This window comes from Diospyros lotus, chromosome 1 (assembly GCF_014633365.1).
Source record: "Diospyros lotus cultivar Yz01 chromosome 1, ASM1463336v1, whole genome shotgun sequence".
Taxonomy (NCBI): Eukaryota; Viridiplantae; Streptophyta; class Magnoliopsida; order Ericales; family Ebenaceae; genus Diospyros; species Diospyros lotus.
The window spans coordinates 30,791,847-30,815,640 of NC_068338.1; the positions used below are offsets into that span (position 1 = coordinate 30,791,847).

Consider the following 23,794-nt stretch of genomic DNA (forward strand, 5'->3'; position numbering starts at 1 on the left):
ATGGAAGTTCTTATGTCAAAGAGGCACAGAAGTTGCATGAAATGAACCCTCTTCAGCAGCCTAAGCAAGATCGATACGCTCTACGTACATCCCCACAGTGGTTGGGTCCTCAAATTAATTGAAGTCATCCGATCATCAACCAAGTCTACTGACACGGAGATCAATTCAGTGAACGACAACCACCCTCTAATCGATGTCTCAAGGAACAAGGCCTTCCATGGTGCGAATTTCCAGGGTGCCCCAATTGTTGTCTCCATGGACAATTATAGGCTCGCTCTAGCTTCAATTGGCAAACTCATGTTTGCTCAATTATCGAGCTGGTCAATGACTTTTAGAGGGTGTTTGGCTTATCCTATTTTTCAACGACTTAAATGCTGAGTTTTTAAACTGTGTAAAGTTAAAAAGTTGAGTAATGTTTAAATTGATAATATATTTAAATAAATTTATTTTTAAGTTATTAATTAATAGTTGTGTGTTTAATTTAAAAGAGTTGATAAGTTATTAGAATTTGATAAAAAGACAAAAATAGATATATTGTTGAATTATTAAAAAATATATTAATACAACATATATACATATTTTATTTTTCTCTTTAAAAAATATTATTATTAGATTGATATATATATAATATATATACAGGTATATATATATATCGATAGAAAACGCCACTGGTAATGGAAAAGGAGACGGATGATGGAGGTGTAGGTGGTGGACGACGGCAATGGACATGAAAGAGGCAATGATTAAGGCTGGAGACGACGGCCAACGATGATGGAGGAGATGGAGGCGACGACCGAAGTTGGAGGAAGGCGACGACGACAAAGAAGGTAAAGGAGATGAATAGATGGGAAATATAAAATTTGTACGAGAACAAATAGATAATTTTATTGGTCAACGCATATAATCCCCCACTAACGTTTTGGAAAAATTGGGGGTCCAATCTTTTCCAAAATGCTTATGTAATAGCTTTTATATAAACTGAGAAGAATTACCAAACACTTAAAGAAGAAAAAAAAAACTTTATAAGCTATTATAATAGCTTAAAAGCGGTCAAACCGCTAAGGCAAACACCCTCTAGAACTGTTTTCGAGAGTGGTACTCCAACAATTCCAAACAGGATCAGAGTCCAGATCCCACCCACCGTACAAGTTTGTAGGAGAGGAGATGGGGACTGGATTAATTATTGACGGGAGAGAAGATCAGATCACCAGGTGAGGAATTTGACAAGGAGGTATTTACAGCAATTTGCCAAGGCAAAATGCTGGATCCGGATCTTGAATGTCTCAAGGATTGGAATGGAATCCCTCTTCCAATTTCCTAGACAAACTTGGACAAGAATTTGTTCAAATTTGCTCTTCAATTACTGTTAAAACCTGTGGATTTGGTCCTTAACGAAACCGCTGAGCTTTCTTCCATATCAAGCTGGTTGCTTTATGGATTTGTGTTTTTCTCTTTTATTTTTCTTAAAAACTTATGTACAGCCCGGATTCCAGTTCGTATTTTGTCTTTTGCTCATGAATCAAGTGGTGTTTTATTTTAATATTTAATTTGCTAGAAAAGTCATCAAATTCTATTTTGAAATACAATATTTTTGATAAAACTCAAAATTATTTAAGTAGAAATCAAGATAAATATATATAATATACCTTAAGATGATCTTATTTGATTACCGAGATTGTGTGTTTTGTATCACTATTTAGACTCTTACTAACTAGTCTCCCAGCAAAGTAATATCAATGCTAGCAAAATCAATTAAAATCGAAATAATTTACTATATTTTTTGTTGAGATTACTATCCTTGCACTATCTTCCACCGCTCGTGTCTTTAATTTCGACAGAAAAGATAAATCGCAAGTAAACTTTTGACCCTTATCTAAGTCAAATATTGAACTTGTGCGGATATTTTTTGTTAAACTATAGAACAGGTGACCTAAGCCTTGGCCCTCAACTTAGAGGTCCATCTGAATGTTATTGCATTTAATAAGCAATGTTCCCAACCATTAAACCTAAATTAATCTTAATGATATAGAACCGCAACTTAGAGTTTTAAATACTGCTGGGTAAATTCATCTCCTGGCAGATTGTCATCTACATCGATTAAATTGAAGATGCTGAGATCAATATTTTCAATTGTTCTTTGAAGCCCATTCTCCATCTCGAAACTATGAGTCAAATTAAGAGGATTTTGTGATTTTTTTTTTTTGTAAACAACCTCTTTTGTACTGTTTTCAATTTTTTTTTAAACTTATTTAAATTCAAGTCTAACTATGGGACAGACTGATTGCAGCAGCCAATTGGGCAAAATGCCAGTTTTGCCTATGCTTAAAATTCGGAACTTATGATTCATCATCATTTTTTGTTGGACCATATTATTGGTACATGATTTATGTATATTTTGTATGTTATACAATACATACAAATAACAAAAATACCCCTTACACCTCATCATCTCTCCTCACCGCACCTCGTTACCTTTAATGAGGGAAATTTTATTATCCGCCTCACGACTTCAAGACGTCTTATCGCCTTAGGTGGGAGTATTTTAGATATTTTAGTATTATTGTATAGTCCAAAGTGTATACAATAATATACCAATAGCATTTTTCTTTTTTGTTATTAAGTGTTTTTTTTAACAAATGTCTCAAGAACACCTAATAAAAAGATTTATACATCTTTAAATAAGGTCTGTGAAATTCTATTAAAACATGTATGAGTGATCAATAAATTGACTTCTTCTTCTTCAGAGTTTTGAAAATCAATGGTCCACAATTGAGAGGAAACAAATTTAGATACAGATTTTCCTTTTTCTTTTTTTTTTCTTGCTCAATTAATCAGGTATGGTTGGAACCCAACCATAGTGAAGCTTGCCATACAAAAGAAGAACAGAAGATCAAATGCTAGTACACATATTCCCCTGATTATGTTTTTTTATTCTAAAGCTTCAAGTATTTCCTGTGAAGAGATGTATATATATATATGTATTATGATCAAGGAAATCCCATACATCTGGAGAAAAATATAATTATATCTGGGTGAAACCAAACTAACACTATCTGTATTCACTGTGTAGAACTCAAATCTGCATACTAGCTAGGAGGAAGATAGGTCGGTGCCGTACAACCGAAAGGATGGTGTGGTGGCAATATGAGTGTTATTATTTTGGCTAAAACTTCTACATAAACTTCAATTGTGGTTGGTAAAACTTCACCTCACGGTTGTTTAATGGTTGTACTGGTCTTGCATTGACTTCGTAATCCTGAAAATAAGAAAATAATCATGTAATTTGATCAAACTATCAGAATCTACACTAAATAAATGCTGTAAGAATGTTAGAAATCATTTACGTTGAAGAAATTTGAATTCAGTAACAGAAATAATTGAGATGATAAAACCCTTTTCGTGGGAATTAATTACTCACGTCATGAACAGCATCACGCAGCAGGTTAACTTGCTCCCTTGAGACAGTCCTCGCCTGATGAATTCATCAGTGAGCACATATTAATTTAATTAGATTTTCTTTTCTGTCAGTTATATTATATTTATATACATTTCATAAGTTGGAGAAAAGACACATTAAAATGACTTATGAAATTATAGATATAAAAATGTTACTCTCGCATGAATTTATATAAATACTCTGTAAGACTTCAATTCATTGTCTCTCTTATGACATAGTTGGCACGTAGTAAAGATGGAATTAATTGGGCTTTAGGGTTTTACCTTACTTACTATGGTCCAGACAACATTTTCAGTGCAAGGAGGAACTGTGAGAGAGCCAATGTACCTATAATACTTTAGACTGCCTACCCTAATGTGATTTGGATCAACCATACCCACAACCCTCTTTTCTTCTCCGTCCTCTGCAATGGCTTCTAGGTGTTCACTCACCTGAAAGATCGATCAAACGTAACACAGTAGTGATCCATGAGATGGCTCGATCGAGAGGAATAGCAAAGTAGGAAACTGGTTTAAAGTTTTTCACTTTTCATCATCTTGTATATATGTTTTTAATTGATTCATACCTCTGATAAGAACGAATCTGGTCGTCCAAATTCGTACAAGATCCCGATCACAGCACTCCTATTGCTCTGGCTTTCATGAACCAGGTGAACTTCCAGATCAAACCTATGGTTAATTACAGACAAGAAGAGGACATTTTTAATTAGTTTTGCCAGTATAATGGACACACGCACACATATATATTAGAGAAATGAAGCTAGCTAGCTTGGCACCTTCTGCCATTGATAGTGTGCTCGGATGGCGAATGCCAATGGCACTGTTTGAGTTCATACTGAGTTTCATTTATTTCAATGTATCCAGCACCACCTTCCCATTTCAACTGCATGGATTCACCAATGATGATTGGAAAGAAAAAGGATGACTTAATCAGAAGATTACTATATAACAAAATACTTTAATTAGAAATTTTACTCAATGCATGTGTTAAACCATAAGACATATATAAACTTTGGATGGAAAAGATGGATCCATTACAATGCATGAATTAGACTAGTCTTAATATATTTATATACTGTATATATGATTGAATGAATAATCATGAATCGATCAAATTTCACCACCTCTAAGGGAGCGCAAAATTTAATATGCTAGCAAGAAGAACATGAAAAATCTGATCCTCCTTACCATCACATCATGGCCCCTGTTAACAATGGTGGCATTAGAGGGCTTGTATTTTCTCTTAAGTTCTCTAAAGTAGGAAACTACTTCAACCCTCTCATTCAACATGTCAATTGGAGATTGCATTGTTCCTTTACCGCACATTCTCCACTCTGGCCTAATCTCTCCCCACTGGTCTGGCCCCTTATCGCTCTCTTCATAGTAATCAAACTCCCTCTCATCCTCTGCACCGAGCACACAAAAAAAAAAAAATGTCGAAACAAAGATGATGAATGATGGATGAATAAGTATATGATCAAAGTAAGAGAATTAATTTTTAGAAGCTCTAAGCAGTAATTCACAATAGATAACCTGTTTCCTGAGCTATAGCTCGCGGGCAGGAAAGTGAAAGGATGACAAACACAATAAAGAGTGGTTTATACGACAAAGATTGAAGCTTTTTATTCTCCATGTTTCGAGCTTCGATTGGAGCTATAGGGTTTGATGGGTTAAGTAGGTTTTATAGAATGGCTCTCCAATGTGAACAAATAAAAGGGTAGTTGACTTGGTTGGTGTTTATTTTATTTTGCTTTAGATTTTCAACAAGTTCGAAATTAAACATAACTATGATGGCATCAAGAAGTTGATAGCCAATTAGATGCTGTTTAACCGTTTCAAATGTGACGAAGAAGACGACTTTTTGATGCTCAATCTTCTTTCTATTTTGGTGAGAGTCTATTTGATTAAGGTCAACAGTGACGAACCATATATATGACTTTAGAAAAGCTAAAAATAAAGCTGAAATTGTAGAAGGAGTCATGAGATTCTCCATATCTGCAGTTGATTGCATTAATTGCAATAACAATCAAGAAAATCGTTGATGTAAAGAGAAAGATGAACAAGATGAGAGTCATAAAAGCCTTCTTAATCAATTGTTAATAGAGTACTCTAATCAACTTCTATGAGAGTTCACACCCAAATTAAATTTGAGAGTTCACACAGCAAAAGAGAATGACATAAGAATCCTCGGCAAGTTATAATATTTCCCCTCAATATAGCTAAAAGCATTAAGGGTTAAAAAAATAAAAAAAAGACACAAAATTGTCAAATAAACTAAAAATTCTGTTAAACAGGTGTAATGTAACTATATGGTTATCCTTGATTAGGTGTTGATAAATGGGGATATAGAGTGGCGAAGTTTATTTCTTCTGTTGACTAAGATATGGGTTCAAATAATATTGTCAGAGCTTAAGTGATGATATTTTATTCCTAGGTTTTGAGAAATTGAGAATATATATTCCAAGGCCAATAATCAAATAATTAGTCAATTTTGATGGCAAAATTAACCCGGAATGGGGAATGGGAGGTGTGGAGATTGATTAATTGTTTTTTTTAATTAACCTATGGAGGCATCCAGAAACGTAAATGGAAGCAATGATTTTTGTGTTGCAAAATCCCACTATCACATTCACATGCCCATCTATTCCTTCCACTCCACTTAATTTTATCACTTAAATTTAAATCTTTCTATTGCCTGGTGTCCAAATTTAGACCTAAATTTAAATGCTTCTCATATTATTATTATGGATTCATTCGAGTTAAATTAATTTCAAATTATAAATAATACTGACAAATGATGCTATTCAAATAGGATGTTACTTAACAGGTCTTATGAGAGTTGACAACGTCTTATGAGAGTTGACAACTATCATTTATAAATATTTATACTTGTAATATCTGTTTTACAGATAGATTATCTGTGTATAACCGATCTAATCTTCTTATGTCAATTTAGATTTTTTTTTTTTTCTTTTGAGATAGGCATTTCTATGATGCCCTTGGACAATTACTAGCCATTAGATATCTACTGATTAATAACAATCGTTAGATTATTTTAAATGTCTACCTGTTTAATCATTAATTAAAGGTGAATGTAGATAGAAAAAAAAAAAACTAAAATTTTGCAAGGTCCATTTTGCAATTTTATATAAAAGCTGTGTTAGACCTTTTATGATATTTCTAACTCATTTTAGGGGCTTTGTAATATGTTAAATTTCATCTCCATCTTCATCCCCATTTAGGCTTTTCCTTCCATTATGATATTGATTTTGTTGAGTTTCAATTTCAATTTGATCATTATTGAGTATCTATAATATTTAACTGTTCAATTCTCAGTATTTGAATTAGTCATTTCATTCTATTTTTAATTTAAAATTTTAACTTTCTCTTCAATAGACGACCCCTTACCATGAACTAAATTTATTATGTAAGTATCTCATTTTATTGCATTCAATTTAAAATCACACCTTATGAGTGGATCAAATGAGATTCTATTGTGCAAGGTAGGGACCAAATGGAATTTGGTCCAATTATCAATCTGATTTTTGGGCCAAATAATATTATTATATGGAACACTTTGTATTGACACAGCAGTGGAAAGAAGTTCTTCCTATCTTTGAACTTGGCCTTAAAAGCCTGCTAATTCGTCCTTTGGAGTGGTAGATATATATATGCTCTTTTTGAATTTTATGTCTTTACTTTTATATTTATTGCCTTGATGATTAACACCAAAGGTTACTACATGTGTACTAAATTAATATGTTCATATGATAATCTATAACTTATAGATAGCATGCAGTGCAAATAAATACATAAAAATGTGTATTGAAACGAGATTTATATAACCTTAAGGTAAACCTTAGTGTCTTTTATTGGTTTAAAAGCTTTATATTATTAGCAAATGTTTTTAAACAATATATATATTCTGAGAATGGTGACAAAAATTCCGGATAAGTATGTATGTCATAGGTAATATATATATATTAGCAGTAGAATATATATATATATATATATAATGGATAGTTTCAACAAGCTGATCATGATGCTAAAATACAAATTAAGGATTCCGTTAACCATAAGGATAAATACGTGCCATTAAACCAAACCAAAATAATTTTCAAATGTCTCAATTAAAATTGTTCCACGCGCGACACAATCCCAAGTTTTAAACTGCAATAATACATTTCATATCATCACAAACTCCACTGCATTGGCTAGCTAGTTGACTTTTGGTTTGGGTCCAGGCGGATCTCTATTTATTATGCTAGCTAGTGCGACACAGAACAAACTAATTTGCTTCAATTAGACCAGTTTTCAATTATTTTAAAACCTTACTATTGCCATGATATGGAAATCCCACTTATTCTTGCCTCATTTGGTGGTTAACCCATCACCAAATTTTCGTTAAAAAAAAAATTGAAACTATCGTGCACATGCCCTCGATCCCTCTAGCTGATCATGCTCTCTCTATATATAAACCACCCAAAATTCTTGTTGCTCTCCACTCCACCACAATCTCGGATCCATTTTCGATTGTAAGTCTCAGCTTAGTTATAACATTAATGTTGATGGACGCATTAAAACTCAGTTACTATATATAATCTGTTCATGTAAATTAAGATCTGTTTGTGTTTCATCTTCTGCGCTAGGTCGAGGAGATCTATGAGGTTTCTGGTGGTGGGTTTGCTCCTGATGATCATGGGCGGCTCTTGCTTGGCGATTAATAGTTATAAGAGGAAGGCTTTGATGGTGGAAATGGCGGCCGCTGATGATGATCAGAAGGGCAACTATCCGGCGGCGAGCAGTACAATGGACAACAACCACCATAACATCCCAAGGCAGGACTTCAACAATTACAACGGTGGCTCTCCCTAGGGAGGCGATGCATGACGGCGCTAGGAATTAATCAATTAAGCTCCTCATATAAGTTGGCCGATACTTAATTACTGATGCTCCTAATAAGTTGGCTTTGGTTCTAATATATACGTCCTTCTTAGCTTGTATTATACGTAATTATCTGTTGTATCGAATCATATAGTGCCAACCACATGTGTTTGAATAAATAATCTTGGCTCAGTGTACAATCCAAATCTTCTTCTCCTTTGAACTTAAATATATATGTACCTCTTTATACATGAACTAAGAATTAAGTGAAGATTAACCAACTTTCACTTAATAATATAGATATGTTCTTCAAACATTTTCTTTTTTTTTTTTTTGGGTATTTTTGAAAATAAAGAGACATTAGGAGAAAATTGGTTAAATTTATTCTAATTTGATTTTAACTAACATCCATCCACATAGTAGAAATTATATTGGAGCACAAAATAAATATTTTATTTTAAAGTTAGTGAGTAAAGGCCATTGAGTGGGCTCGTCTGTGTACAGGCCTGCACGGCTAAGGAGATACAATGGTCCAAAATTAGGAGAGGCCCAATCTGAAAATGGGCTAACATGTATGGGTTCAGACCATTGTAGTAACCCATACATGGGTCCTCTATGGATGCATGTGAACATGGAAAGAAAAGGATTATTCTGGAAACTCTCTCAGACAGAAATGGGGGCAGCAAAGCATGAACATTTTGTTAATTCCGCTTGCTTACTCAGCTTTTTCTTTTTCTTTTTCTTTTTTTACCATTATTATTCAGAAAACCATATGTCACATACATTAGAAGAATGGGCCGAGGTATATATGTGGCATATTATATTTTGGGTTTTACAGAGATTCTATTCGTTAAGAGTTTTAATGGATGTTGTTAGAGAGATTTTTATGTGAAATATATATATATATATATTTTCTAATATATTTGTATATATATTAGAAAATATAATTTATATTCTTAGTTTATGTATATTGGGAAATTTAAATATTTTAGATAAATATTTTTATCTCTATAAATAAAAATTATTTTTTCTTTCATCTATGAATATAAATATTTTGTTTAGAAAAAAAAATATATTAAGTTTATATTTTTTGGTTATATTTATGTATTCAAAAATATATTCACATGTATATAATTTAGAAAATAAATTTCTTGTTGATATAAATACTTTTGGTTTACATTTGAATTTTAGAAAATATATATTTATTTTATTGTCATTAAAATGTATTTTTATAATTAAAAATATTTTGATGAAAGAGAGATTGTATAAAAATTAGGGATAAAATAATGAATTTACATGATTTATTAATATATAGCAGGGGATGTCCCCTAAAATGAAAAAATGTGGCCTAAACATCAGAGAGGGGTCATAAATTGTAAATATTGTATTTGCCTGACCTTGCTATTTTTAATTGTTTCTTTTCATCAACTGCAATGCCCCGAAAAGTAAAAAATATCGTGAGATGATGTTTGGCCTAGTTTATTAGGTTTTCTTCGATTATATTTTTTATTTTATTTTTTATTATATTATAAATATTTTATTTTTTATTTTTTATCTTAAAAAATATATTTACTTTAATCGCACTTCTTATTCTATTCTCTATTTTATTTATTTATCAATAAAATTTAATTCTATTTTTTTATCTTACCTATAATTTTTACTACTATAAAATTTTAATATTTATTTTCTAATTTAATAATAAATATTAATATATTAAAATTTAATATTATTAAAAATATTATTTAACTAATTTTTTTAAAATAATTCCGCCTCGATCTCCTTCTCCATTTGTTCATCTTTTATTGTTGTGGCTGTTTATTTTTTGTTCCACATTTATTCATTTTCCCCAACTCCTTTGTTGCTGACTTTTTTGTCTTTTCCGACAACAAGTCTTTTTTGATTCGTCATGTTCGACCTCCTAAACTCTTTGTTTTTAAAATTGACAACAAATCGACTACAATTGACGACAATGAGGGCTATAGTGATGATCACTATTGGGGCACAGGCTGTTGAAATGGTTATTGTGGAGAGAGATGGTGAGGGTTATGACGATGAGCTTGATCGCCAAATTTAACAATGGCAGATCGCTATCAATATGGCGAGAAAAATTAGAGATAGTGAATAGCATTAGAGTGAAAAAATTTCAAAACCTCCCTAAAAATTTGACTTAGTGAAGGAAATGATGAACGAATAAAGATAACGTTATGGAAGTCTATAGTACTCTTAGAACTTTAATTTTTTGCAAAAATGATTAAACAAAACAGTTAATGGGTGCATACATTTTAAAAGAAACTATTGGAAGAGCTTATACATAAAGTGTGAAACTTTTAAGACTATCTCCAACCCACTCTTAGATAAAATCCCAAATTTTGAGTGAAATCTTCTCCAATCCCACCCCAAATCTGGGGTGGTGAATACTACTACCCCAAATTTGAGGTAACACTTTTCACTTACCCCAAATTTGGAGTTATATGTTTATTCTCATTTTGCCCTTTCATTTTAAGTATAACAAATTTTAATTCTTTTGTATCTTTTTTATATATTTTTAGATTTGTTATTTACTTATTATTAGTATTAATAATATTTAAATAATATTGATAAATTGTAATCAATTAATGAATAACAATTATTAAATGCACTAAATTAAAAATTTCTAAATAAAAATTAAGACACGATAATTAAAAATAAACCGAATAAATACTACAACATCATACATCTTGAAAACTAAAGTTGATAATTCGTGGATAAATATACTAAATCCAAAAATTAAGTTTTCTTGCATGTTTGACTTTACGTTTGTGCAGTGAAAAATTTTACATTATATGTAATAATTTTTTTAAATTTTGTCGTGTTCAATGTAATGTTTTGTTAATTGAGATAGTAAATTTAATACTTTTATAATAAAATATTATTAATAATTGAAATTTTTTAGTTAATTGCATAATTTTTAGGTAGTAATTTAAGTTTATATATAATAAGTAAATGATTTTATAAATAAAATAAATATTTATAATAACAAAAAAAAGAAAAAAAAAGAATACACTATTCCTTTATCCCAAATTTGGGGTAAAGGGTTGGAGAGAAATTATGTCTTACCCCAAATTTGGGGTAAGTTTTACCCTTTTGGGGCAAAGAGTTGGAGAAAATTATGAAACAACAAGCAGTAAAGAGAGAGAGAAAGTGCAGTGTAGCAGTAGGTAGCATGCCAACCCCGTAGAGAAAGAGAGTGTTTGTGTGTGTGTGCGCGAGCACACGCGCATGCAGTGTACAGTGCAGGAGTAGCATGCCAACCCTAGTGTGTGTAGTAGGCTGTCTTGCCTGCAAACTCACGGCTCTCTCTATTACATTACATGTAAGTCCCCGCTCAGATATTTTGTAATATCTCAAAATTTAGAAATAAATAATAATTATTAATTATTGTGTATGTGGTGATTATTGAATATTTGTGGGTTAAAATGAAATATTAATTTATTTGGGTATTTGAAAATTTAAGAAAAATGTTTATTTATGTAAATTTGAGAAAATAAGAAATTAAATGTAATTAATTAAATTATTGAAAAATTGGATACTTAACTAGAATAAATTTAAATATTGTGTCATTATATGTCAAGGGTTGTGGCAGCAAGTGGTGGAGCATGCGCATGGTAGGTGGAATCATGTTTTTAAGTACGGCAGCCCTCAAAACAATAGCTTATAATTAATGGTTGCAGCATATTTAGCAAGTAGGCATGTGGCTTAGCTGGTTGATAATGTGCACGTGGAGAGGCTGGGATCGATTCCTGTAGGCGCGCTGTTGATTTTGGAATGAGGCTGGATTTTTCCAGCAATGAGGCACCCAAAATGGTGCCGTTTTGGGCTGGAGGCGGTGGCCGCGTTCTGGCCGCTTATTTTAGCCAATTTAAGGCCGCTTTTTGCTCGATTCTTTTGCTGCAAACGGACAGCAAGCAAAGGGAATTAAATTTCGCGAAGAAGAAGCTCGAACGAGCGCTGTAGATGGAGAAAAATGGCAGAAATTGAGGCTTTAATCAAGTTTAATTGAAGTTTTAATTAGGCAGGTAAGTAAAGAAATGTGTATTAAATATTTTATATGGTTAGAATTTCATTTTGGGTTTAATTTTATTAATTTTGGGAGTTATTCTATTTTACGGCTTGTATTAATTTGGTGGTGTTCAAACATGAAAATGCTGTAAATAGCTAAATTCAGGCAAGCTCTCATCTACCATTGCGATCTCTTTCCATTTGGTGAACCTCTCGTCTTCCCTCAATTCGTTTCGGTTTCATGTATTAATTATATAAATTAATGATTTTATTGGCATGATTTAATTTAAAATAAATATAAGATTTATTAGGATTTTATTTGCGATGCGCCTACGTGGGATTTTAGGCAGTTAAATTATTTATATTATATGGTTAGATTTAATTAAGGTGAGCCACAATTTTATTAATCGTTATTAAACGTTTTACTTCGCAGCGAGAATACTCAAAAGGCAAGGAACGATCGTGTAAAGGCAAGCTCCTAACCCTCTCCTCGTGTTCTTCAATTCCTACGAAAGACCCCGTGATTTCTCGTATTTTATCACCTCCCTTACTTTAATTTAGCACCTACCCTTATTTGTTGAATTATTATTTATTTGTTTTAATTTAAATTAAATCCGAGACTTCTAGAATTTTATTCGTTGTGAGCCTATGGGGGTTTGTACCGCCTCCACTCCTTTTGGGAATGATGCTGAACCAGCCTGGGAACTAGGTTCCTAGATGTGCGGGTTTATTTACGATTTTATCGGGTTTATTTACAATTTTTCTGGGATTTATTTTTGGTTCGGTTAAAGCTACCGAGCAGTAGGGCAGGGATCGACTGTTTGGTGACGTTGGGGTAGACTATTGTACGGCCCTGATGTGGACCGTTGGGTGAACACTCCTAGTCACTGGCCGTTGACCGGTGCCGGGCACTACTGACTAGCTCTACTAGTATGTGATTCACTGCACGTCTAGATTTATTATATTACTGTTCACGATTTGATATGCACATGGGTGCGGGTTGCATGTTGGGATATTCATTTATTGAGTATGCTTGGACACGGATATTCTAACTTGGTCAGGTTGCATCTGGCACGGGCATATGCATCGCGTGTGGTTTACTATGTGGGCAGAGTATGGCCTGATGCCTGGATGTATGGGCGCTAGTGTATCACGTTGATGTTCACTACGCCATTGCATTGTTATGTGCATTGCATGGTTACTGGTAGTATTTAATTTTCGGACGAGAGTACCGTTCCGATGGAGCCTCTAGCTCAGGTGTCGGGAGTACTGACATGGACGGGTGCCGAGAGTACCGACCTGGGATGGCACGCGCATGTTTGTTGGAGTTTCATGTTGCCTTTTAGGGCAGCGGCAGGTTGGTATGGGACTTGGGTGCCGTGTGTCTTGTGTGAGCCCCATGGACCGGTATATGCTTTTATTACACTATACTATTGTGTTATAGCGTCTCATGACTTGTGTGTACCTGGGGGTTTATTCTGAGGAAAGTTTATTGGATCTATACAGCCTTCAGCCTTTATTTCCTTATGCTTGCTAAGTCTCTCGACCTATTTTGCTTTCCATCATTCCAGGTAGAGGCAGTGTGGGCCATGGAAAGGGAGTTAACTTTTGGCGGTAGAGTCGGTATGGTGTACAGACAGTCCCGTCAATCCTTGTCAACTCTGATGTCTGAGTAGGATTTACTCTATTATTTTGTACTGTGCCAGGTCTTTTCTCGAATCTCATGTATGTCGGCACAAGAGTCTGTGTTTATTTATTTATCATGTGACCGCTGTGATAGCGGGGTACTCGTAGTGCATGCATGTGTTTAGCTTCGTTTTCGCTGTTCTAATTTTCGTGTATGCATGCCATGGTGATTTTTGTCTTGTGTTCATTCTTTTTCTCCTTCCGTAAGTGCTCATGTTCGAGTAATCCAGGTGGTTGGGGATATCCGGGCGGGGGTGCTTACATATCCCAACCACCCAGTCTATTCGAACGCATCCGAGCGGAGTTGCGTCTCATGCACCCAGCGCACGCACCTGAGAAGAAATCGGAAATGGAGAGAGAGAGTTGGGCGTTAAGAAGCTTGCTGTCGAAAATCGAGAGGCTGTTTTTGTTCATTTCTCTCTGTTTTTGCTTACACACACAAGCACATATATATGATTTATACACTCACATATATAAGGCTTAAGATCTGACTTGATATATATGATTTCTACCTCTCTCTCTTCGTTCGCTGTTGTGATGTTTGCTGTGTATTTTTTGTTGTTGGATTTGTTGTTTCTGGTTGTTGCGAAGATAAATTTTAATGTGTTATTCAATGTTGATTTTTACTGTGAACAGAATCTTTGCTGTTCTTAGAAATTTCTGTTGTGTGTGTGTATATATTATGTATATGTGTGCGTATAAACACAGAACAGGCTGAGATCTCACACATACATAATATATACACACAGTAAGTATACACGCAGAACACACGCATACAGAGAGAGGAAAAATGAACAGAGACACGCAGAACTCTATAAACACACATACCTCAGGCTTAAAGATGGATACACACACAAAAACAGAAACAGCCCCCCCAACCACACACACCCATCAACACACGTATAATCATATTTGTGTGTGTACATCTCTGTGTGTGTACATAAAAAACACTCACATACAGCAACAGCCCCCCAGTCATACACGTACATCTGTGTGTGTACTTTCTTCTCTTTTTTTTTTTTCCTTTCTCTTTCTCTCACTCTCTTTAAAATCTGTGTGTACATCTCTGTTTGATGTTTAGTGTAAAATATCTATATATTTGGTAAAATTTATTTTTGTAATTAAATTTTAAGATAATTAATCGTATTTTATATAAAATTTTAAGATATAAAATACTGATAAAATTAGATAATGTTGGTAAAAAAAAAAGAGTATAATTTAAAGTTATATCAATCTTTTATTTTATATGTCAAATTGTAAAAAAAAATATGCCAATCCTGTGAGTAAATTGTTAAAAGACCAATTTGTCCCTTTATCTAAATAGATTAGAATTATAATTTTAACAAATAAAAATATTTTTAAATTACAAAAAATATATTTTAATTGCAAATATATATATATCAAAATTTTAAAAATAAAAAAATAAAATTGAGATAGAAAGAAAATAGTCAGATTTGCTTATATAATTAGGGGAAAAAAATGTTCATATAATTGAAATGTTTAATTTCACTAATTAAAGTGTTTATTTAAAATCAATACTCCTTAACCTTCTATATAATCAAGAAGAGTTTTTGAAAATATGTAAAATATATGAGAGGGATATTTTAATGGTTGAGATAATTTTAAATATATATATCAATGGTTAAGATTGAGAATGATATTCCCACCCGCCCACTCACTCTCTCACTCATTGCTTCTCTATCTCATTTTCTCTTTCTCTCTCTTACAGACCTACCCACCCATCTCTCACTTACTGCCCCTTTCTCTCTCTCTCTCTAACCCATCCACCCACCTCTCTCTCTCTTCCTTTCTCTCTCTCACAGACCCATCCACCACCATCAGCGGGTACGACGGTAGTGGGGGGTAAAGGTGGGAAGCCAATGGGTGAAACGACAATGATGAGGGATAGGAGGGACGACAACGGGTGGGGGGGCCGGCGGGTGCGACGACCACTCATTCCGTCACTCGCTGCCCCTCTTTCTCTCTCCCTCTGTCTTTTTCTCTCTCACAGATCTACCCACCCACGCCATTGGTGGGTGCCACAGTGGTGGGGGGAAGGGAGGGTCGATGACAGTGAAGGAGGGGGTGAGAGGGACAACAATGGGTGAGGAGTTGGCAGGTGTGACGACCACTCCCTCCCTCACTTAATGCCTATCTCTCTCTCCCATTATCTTTCTCTTTCTCACAGATCCACCCACCCACACCATCGGTAGGTGTGACGACAATGGGGGATGGGAGGGTCGACGATTGGCTGACGGGTGCAACGACAGTGAAGGGGGCGAGAAGGACGACAACGGGTGCGACGGCCACACACTCCTTCACTCACTGCCTCTCTCTCTCCCTCTGTTGCATGCTCTTTCCCATTCCCTCACTCACTGACTCTCTCTTTCTCTCTCTTATAAACCAACCCACCCACGCCACCAGGGGGTGCGACGACGGTGGGGGAATTCATTTATTTTTTTAATTCTATTTATATTAATTAAAATAATATAAATTATTCAGTGTTTATAATTTTTTTTGTAATATTAATGAATATTATTACATTTTAATCTTAATATTATTTACACCGTGCCTTTAGGCACGGGTATACGCTAATATAAAAATATAACAATTGATCAATATTTACAAGAGGAAATAAATAAAGAGAAGGGATATTGGAAGAATGTACTAATAAAAATTATTGGTATTATAATAAATCTTTTAAAAAATAATTTGGTATTTTGTGGTAAGAATGAAAAGATTTATCAAGATAATAATATAAATTTTTTAAGCTTAATTAAAATGATTACTAAGTCTGATATAATAATGTAAAAACACCTTAAACACATTTAAAATGGAGAAATTTATAGTAATTATCTTGGTCATAATATACAAAATGAGTTGATAAATATTTTAGCATTAAAAATAAAAAATATCATTATTAAAAAAATCAAAAAATAAAAATATTTTTCAATTATATTTAATTGTACTCTAGATGCAAGTCATCAAGAATAAATATTTTTTATATTAAAATGTGTAGATATTTCAATTACCTAGATAAAAATAAATAAATATTTTATAATTTTTTTAAAAATAAATGATACTTCCGGTCAATATATTTTTAATGTATTCACAAGTAAAATAAAAAATCTTGAACTTGATATAAATAATATGAGAGGACAATGATATGATAATAAATCTAATATAAAAAAAATTAAAATTAAAATTAAAATTAAAATTAATAAAATTTTATTTACATTCAACTATATCACAAAAAAATTAAGTAATTTAGTTATATTGTCAATTGAAAAAAATTTACTTTCTAAACTAGAATATACAAATTTAATTAATAATTTTACATATGAAAAATAAAAAAACAAAATTTTAATAATTTTTATTATTTTTTAAAAGACTCATAAATTAACAATGACTGAGGCCTTCAGCCCCTTTAGCCGACCCTATCAATGAAAAGAGGAACATTTTGGTGCTGCTATTGTTTGAGATTGAGACAACTTCTCAAATGTCAAATCCCCATCCCATCTCTCCGTCAATTTAACTCTCCCTTTTTCAAAAGTTTTGACGAAAATTTTTCTTTTTTCACATTTATCAAATGTCAAAAACGCAAAACTTTTGAGAGAAGTTTCCTTTAGTAAATTATATACGTACTAGCGTATATTCGTGCTTAAAGATACGGTATAAATAATATTAAGATTAAAATATAATAATATTTATTAATATTACAAAAAAATTATAAATACTGAATAATTTATATTATTTTAATTAATATAAATAAAATTAAAAAAATAAATGAATTCCCCCCACCGTCGTCGCATCCCCTGGTGGCGTGGGTGGGTTGGTTTGTAAGAGAGAATCAGTGAGTGAGGGAATGGGAGAGAGCATGCAACAGAGGGAGAGAGAGAGGCAGTGAGTGAAGGAATGTGTGGCCGTCACACCTGTTGTTGTCCCTCTCGCCCCTTTCACTGTCGTCGCACCCGTCAGCCAATCGTCGACCTTCCCATCCCCCATTGTCGTCACACCTACCGATGGTATGGGTGGGTGGATCTGTGAGAGAGAGAAAGACAATGAGAGAGAGAGATAGGCATTAAGTGAGGGAGTGAGTGGTCGTCACACCTGCCAACTCCTCACCCATTGTTGTCCCTCTCACCCCCTCCCCCACTGTCATCGACCCTCCCTTCCCCCCACCACTGTGGCACCCACCAATGGCGTGGGTGGGTAGATCTGTGACAGAGAAAAAGACAGAATGAGAGAGAAAGAGGGGCAGCGAGTGAGGGAATGAGTGGTCGTCGCACCCGTCGGCCCCCCCACCCGTTGTCGTCCCTCCTACCCCCCATCATTGTCGTTTTACCCATTGGCTTCCCACCCTTACCCCCCACTACAGTCGTACCCGCTGATGGTGGTGGATGGGTCTGTGAGAGAGAGAAAGGAAGAGAGAGAGAGGTGGGTGGATGGGTCAGAGAGAGAGAGAGAGAAAGGGGTAGTAAGTGAGAGGTGGGTGGGTAGGTCTGTAAGAGAGAGAAAGTGAAAAGGAGATAGAGAAGCAATGAGTGAGAGAGTGAGTGAGCGGGTGGGAATATCATTCTCAATCTTAACCATTGATATATATATTTAAAATTATCTCAACCATTAAAATATCTCTCTCATATATTTTACATATTTTCAAAAACTCTTTTTTATTATATAGAAGGTTAAGGAGTATTGATTTTAAATAAACACTTTAATTAGTGAAATTAAACATTTCAATTATATGAACATTTTTTTTCCCTAATTATATAAGCAAATCTGACTATTTTCTTTCTATCTCAATTTTATTTTTTTATTTTTAAAATTTTGATATATATATATTTGCAATTAAAATATATTTTTTGTAATTTAAAAATATTTTTATTTGTTAAAATTATAATTCTAATCTATTTAGATAAAGGGACAAATTGGTCTTTTAACAATTTACTCACAGGATTAGCATATTTTTTTTACAATTTGACATATAAAATAAAAGATTGATATACCTTTAAATTATACTTTTTTTTTTACCAACATTATCTAATTTTATCAGTATATCTTAAAATTTTATATAAAATACGATTAATTTTCTTAAAATTTAATTATAAAAATAAAATTTACCAAATATATAGATATTTTACACCAAACATCAAACAGAGATGTACACACAGATTTTAAAGAGAGTGAGAGAAAGAGAAAGGGAAAAAAAAAAGAAGAAAGTACACACACAGATGTACGTGTGTGGCTGGGGGGCTGTTGCTGTATGTGAGTGTTTTTTATGTACACACACAGAGATGTACACACACAAATATGATTATACGTGTGTTGATGGGTGTGTGTGGTTGGGGGGGCTGTTTTTGTTTTTGTGTGTGTATCCATCTTTAAGCAGGTATGTGTGTTTATAGAGTTCTGCGTGTCTCTGTTCATTTTTCCTCTCTCTGTATGCGTGTGTTCTGTGTGTATACTTACTGTGTGTATATATTATGTATGTGTGAGATCTCAGTCTGTTCTGTGTTTATACACACACATATACATAATATATATACATATACATACATATATAATATATACATAATATATACACACACGCGCAGTTAGTATATAAACACACACACAATAGAAATTTCTAAGAACAACAAAAATTCTATTCACAGTAAAAATCAACATCGAATAACACATTAAAATTTATCTTCGCAACAACCAGAAACAACAAATCCAACAACAAAAAATACACAGCAAACATCACAACAGCGAACGAAGAGAGAGGTAGAAATCATATATATCAAGTCAGATCTTAAGCCTTATATATGTGAGTGTATAAATCATATATATGTGCTTGTGTGTGTAAGCAAAAACAGAGAGAAATGAGCAAAAACAACCTCCCAATTTTCGACAGCAAGCTTCTCGACGCCCAGCTCTCTTTCTCCATTCCCGATTTCTTCTCTGGTGCGTGCGCTAGGTGCATGAGACGCAACTCCCTGTTCCTATGCTCCTATGCGTTTTCTTTTTCTCTTCTTTCGTTCTTCCAGGTGCGCGGTCTTGTTCTCTCGGAAGGTTACAGAAAGCGAGTTTCTCGCTGAGAGAGGAAGAAAAACAAAGAGGAAGAAGAACACACACAGAGAGAGAAAGAGAGCTTAGACAGAGAGAGGAAGAGAGAGATGGAGAGGGAGGGTGGGGAGAAGATAGAGAGGCAATATGGGCGAGAACACACAAATGAAGGGTGTAATCTCAGCCATTCATCTCAACCAAATTAATCTCAACCATCAAAATGTCTATACATTTAAGACATTTCAAAAACCCTTGTGTTTTATTATATAGATAATATCATCTCAGTATCAACCCAAATGTTTATATTTATAGTATATTCATTACTTATTTAGTGACTTTTAAGTTTGCCATTAAGATTTTTTCAATCTCCACACATTTCACTTGTTAATTGAGTTGTATTTGATTTTAATTTAAATAATTTACAATAATAATAAAATACTTTATATAATTCTTTTAAATATACTAGCCACTTTTTATTATGTCTTTCTCCATTTAGTAAATTTTGAATGTAATGAATTGTAAAAAAAGTGTTTAGAATTTTTTTCTCTTAAAAAATCTAAAACATATCTAATTGGACATTTCTTAACTAATAAATTAATTAGTTTTAAGTCTAAATTATTCTATTGTACCAGATCAAAAATATTTTTAATAGTTATTTAATCTTCATCATTAACATTTTTATTCTTGTCTATTAAAATATTTTTTTTTTCTAAATTTTCATCTTATTTTTCACAATTTTTTAGTGAATTTAAACTGTTATTCTCAAAAATTTCTTCATAATTTTTAACTAATTTTTATTTAAATATTCATTTGATTTTTCTAATATTTGGTATTTAGTATTAGTTACAAATCTACCAAGAACACATTTTTTGGATTGAATTAATTCTTCTACTTTTCCTTTTTTCTTTCATTTTTTATATTCAGATTCATATTTTCTACTATACATTTATATTCAAATAATAAATAATTTAGACTCTTAATATTATTTTTTAAAATAAATTTAATTATAAAAATGCAATAAATGAGGAATGGTAATACCTGATTATGCTATTTTAAGTGCTCTTCTTGATAAAACTTGATATTATTATCTAAAAAAAAAATCAAAACATGCGCCTTTAAAAATTAATCATAATATTGAGATAAAAATAACACAAAGAGAAATATAGAAAAAAAATGATTACTGCATCACCAATATTTTGTAAAAAATATATAATTTGTAAATAAAAATCATAAAGAGAGAGTGAGAAAGAAGTGATGGAGGAGTTGAAACTCAAACTATTAAAAACCTTTTATACTCACAATTTCACTCCAAATGTCACTAATTTTTTCCATTACTACTCAAGGATTTTGAAGACTATAATAGGTTTACCTGTCACCACTCAGCAACCTTCATCATCTTCACTCTTTTCTTTTATTAAATTTTTTTATAATTATTTCTTTCTCTCTCTCTCTCTCTCTCTCTGTCATTTCAATTGCCACTTAAAAGTAAAAATTTCTTGGGACAGCATGCCTCCTTTTTGGCAGCAGGGCTGGCTTTTTGAAAAAAATTTGAGACCTTTTTTTGGGGCCCTAGGCCTGTACCTTAAGCCAGTCGTATTCATTGGTCATTTCAAAAGTTAGATAATAATTTATTATAAATAATATATAGATATATTTTTGTATAGTCATCCAACATTGATAAAATATACCGAGTTGGTTCCATACTCAATTTTCAAAAAACCTTTTAATTCCAACAATACATCCATGGCAAAACACTACAGTTTGCTCTGCCTTTGCCAGCTCTTCAGCCCTCATCGCCCTTCTCTCCTCCGCCACCGAACGTTACCTGGTCTATGGATTGAGAGACGTACGTAGCTAGGTAGGTAGGTACCCCGGGAGAGGGGGTTTACAAGTCCACGTACGCATGCATGTCCATGCACTGTAGCCTGAGGCAACAATAAAAGAATTTGTGAAGAAATAAATAATTATATGATTAATGAGAGAATTAATTAGTCTTATTCAGCGACCTAAAAATTGGCAGCTTAATTTGTTAAGCAAAATGTCTACCATATACTTTTATTAGTTTAACAATTATAATGATAATTGTTAAATCATATATATGCAAATAATAAATAAAGAAATAAATAACTAACTAATGCAAAGTCATATTCAATATTTTGTTCAATAGAATCACTAATTTACACCAATATTAAGTAAGTAAAAAAAATCATTACTCTAGATATTTAATTAGGCCTGTTCGAATTTTTTTTTTTTCAACTTGATTCTTTTTCTAATTTTATTTATTTATTTTTTGAATTTGATTGACATTAGATTGGATTTGGATTAAAAAGTTTTTTTTTTTGTATTCAGTCAAATCTATTTTCTTTTATGCATCGGAGGAGCAAAAATTAAAATTTATCAAAATGGTTGCTTGTATTGATGTTTTATATATTAGTATTTACATTAAACAAATTTTACGAATCTTAATATTTAAATTATAAAAGTTTGATCTACTTTTAGAGTAATCAAAACCTGCTGCAAAAGAGAGGGGATGGACCTTTCTTTGGGTGAATGAAAATATCCAATTGTAGCATTCATTTTGAGTATGTTATCTATTGAATAAATTTATTACCTCTTCTTCTTAGGCTAATATCTATCAGTATTAAAATTTAAGCCCAAGAAAGTAAATTAAATAGATGAATTGCCAACTTAAATATGAATTTAAAACGAACAGCCATCTTCAATTAGTGGGTACTTGCTGCTTTGTAATAGTAACTAGTTTAGATTTCAAATTTTTGAAAGAAAAGATGAAGTTGAAAGCAGTGGTCAAGTCAACTTTAATTTCTGGTTCGTGAGCCTGACTCTGTTTGCGAACCCATCTGTCTTGCTCGGCCGGGAATCTACCGCAGGCTTTATGTCGATCATTCCTCCCTGGACCCTGTCTCTCCACGGGATTAGCACGCTAGCCTTTATATGTAATTGGCTGTTAAATTATAAAAATAATCACTTAATTTTGTACTAAAATATAAAAAGGTTAATAAATTTTAATTTATAACAAAAATATCACTAAACTTTTTACTAACATAAAAAATGATAACTTAATTTTAATTTTATATATAATTTCATAACTATTGTCATAAAAAAATTAGTGATTTTTTTCATATTTTAATACAAAATTCATTGACTTTTTTCTAATTTAGTACAAAATTGAGCGATCGTTTAATTTTTGGGTTGGGTTTAATTTTAATATTATATTTAAGTGAGGTAGTATTTTAATATTATATATGACTTTACATTATTAGTTATGTCAATATTTTATTAAATTCTTTTAACGATAATTGACGATAGTTATAGAATTATATGTAAAATTAAAATTTAATAATTTATTTTATATCTTATTATAAAATTAAGTAACTATTCTTATAATTTAGCCAATAATTGGCACCGGAATGTTCGATCCATTGAGGATGTGGAACTCATTTGGATTAGCTGGGCCGAAAACACCTTCGGTGGTGAATTTAAGTTTCTGTTAGAGCTGCAATTTTGAATTGGTTCGCTATAAGCGCTGGCGAGGTCGCTGTCGGAGTAAGCCTAACAAACAGCAACAACGGGAGAGGGGTGTTTTCTACCCAAAACCCAATGACAAAATAAGGCGCTTTAATTCATCGATAAACCTATTTCGATTCGATAGGGTGAGTGAGTG

At 32.7% G+C, this 23,794-nt stretch overlaps 1 protein-coding gene across 1 annotated transcript; it reads right to left on the reverse strand.

The window, feature by feature from the left end:
• Positions 1–2,870: 2,870 nt before the first annotated feature.
• On the reverse strand, positions 2,871–5,091 carry LOC127786542 (alpha carbonic anhydrase 7-like). Its single transcript, XM_052314013.1, has 7 exons — positions 4,990–5,091; positions 4,645–4,862; positions 4,233–4,339; positions 4,023–4,125; positions 3,721–3,888; positions 3,419–3,472; positions 2,871–3,256 (listed from the first exon to the last, which is right to left on the reverse strand). The coding sequence occupies exons 1-7, from the start codon at positions 5,087–5,089 to the stop codon at positions 3,173–3,175; spliced, it is 834 nt and encodes a 277-aa protein (XP_052169973.1). The 5' UTR covers positions 5,090–5,091; the 3' UTR covers positions 2,871–3,172.
• Between the last annotated feature and the right edge of the window lie 18,703 nt (positions 5,092–23,794).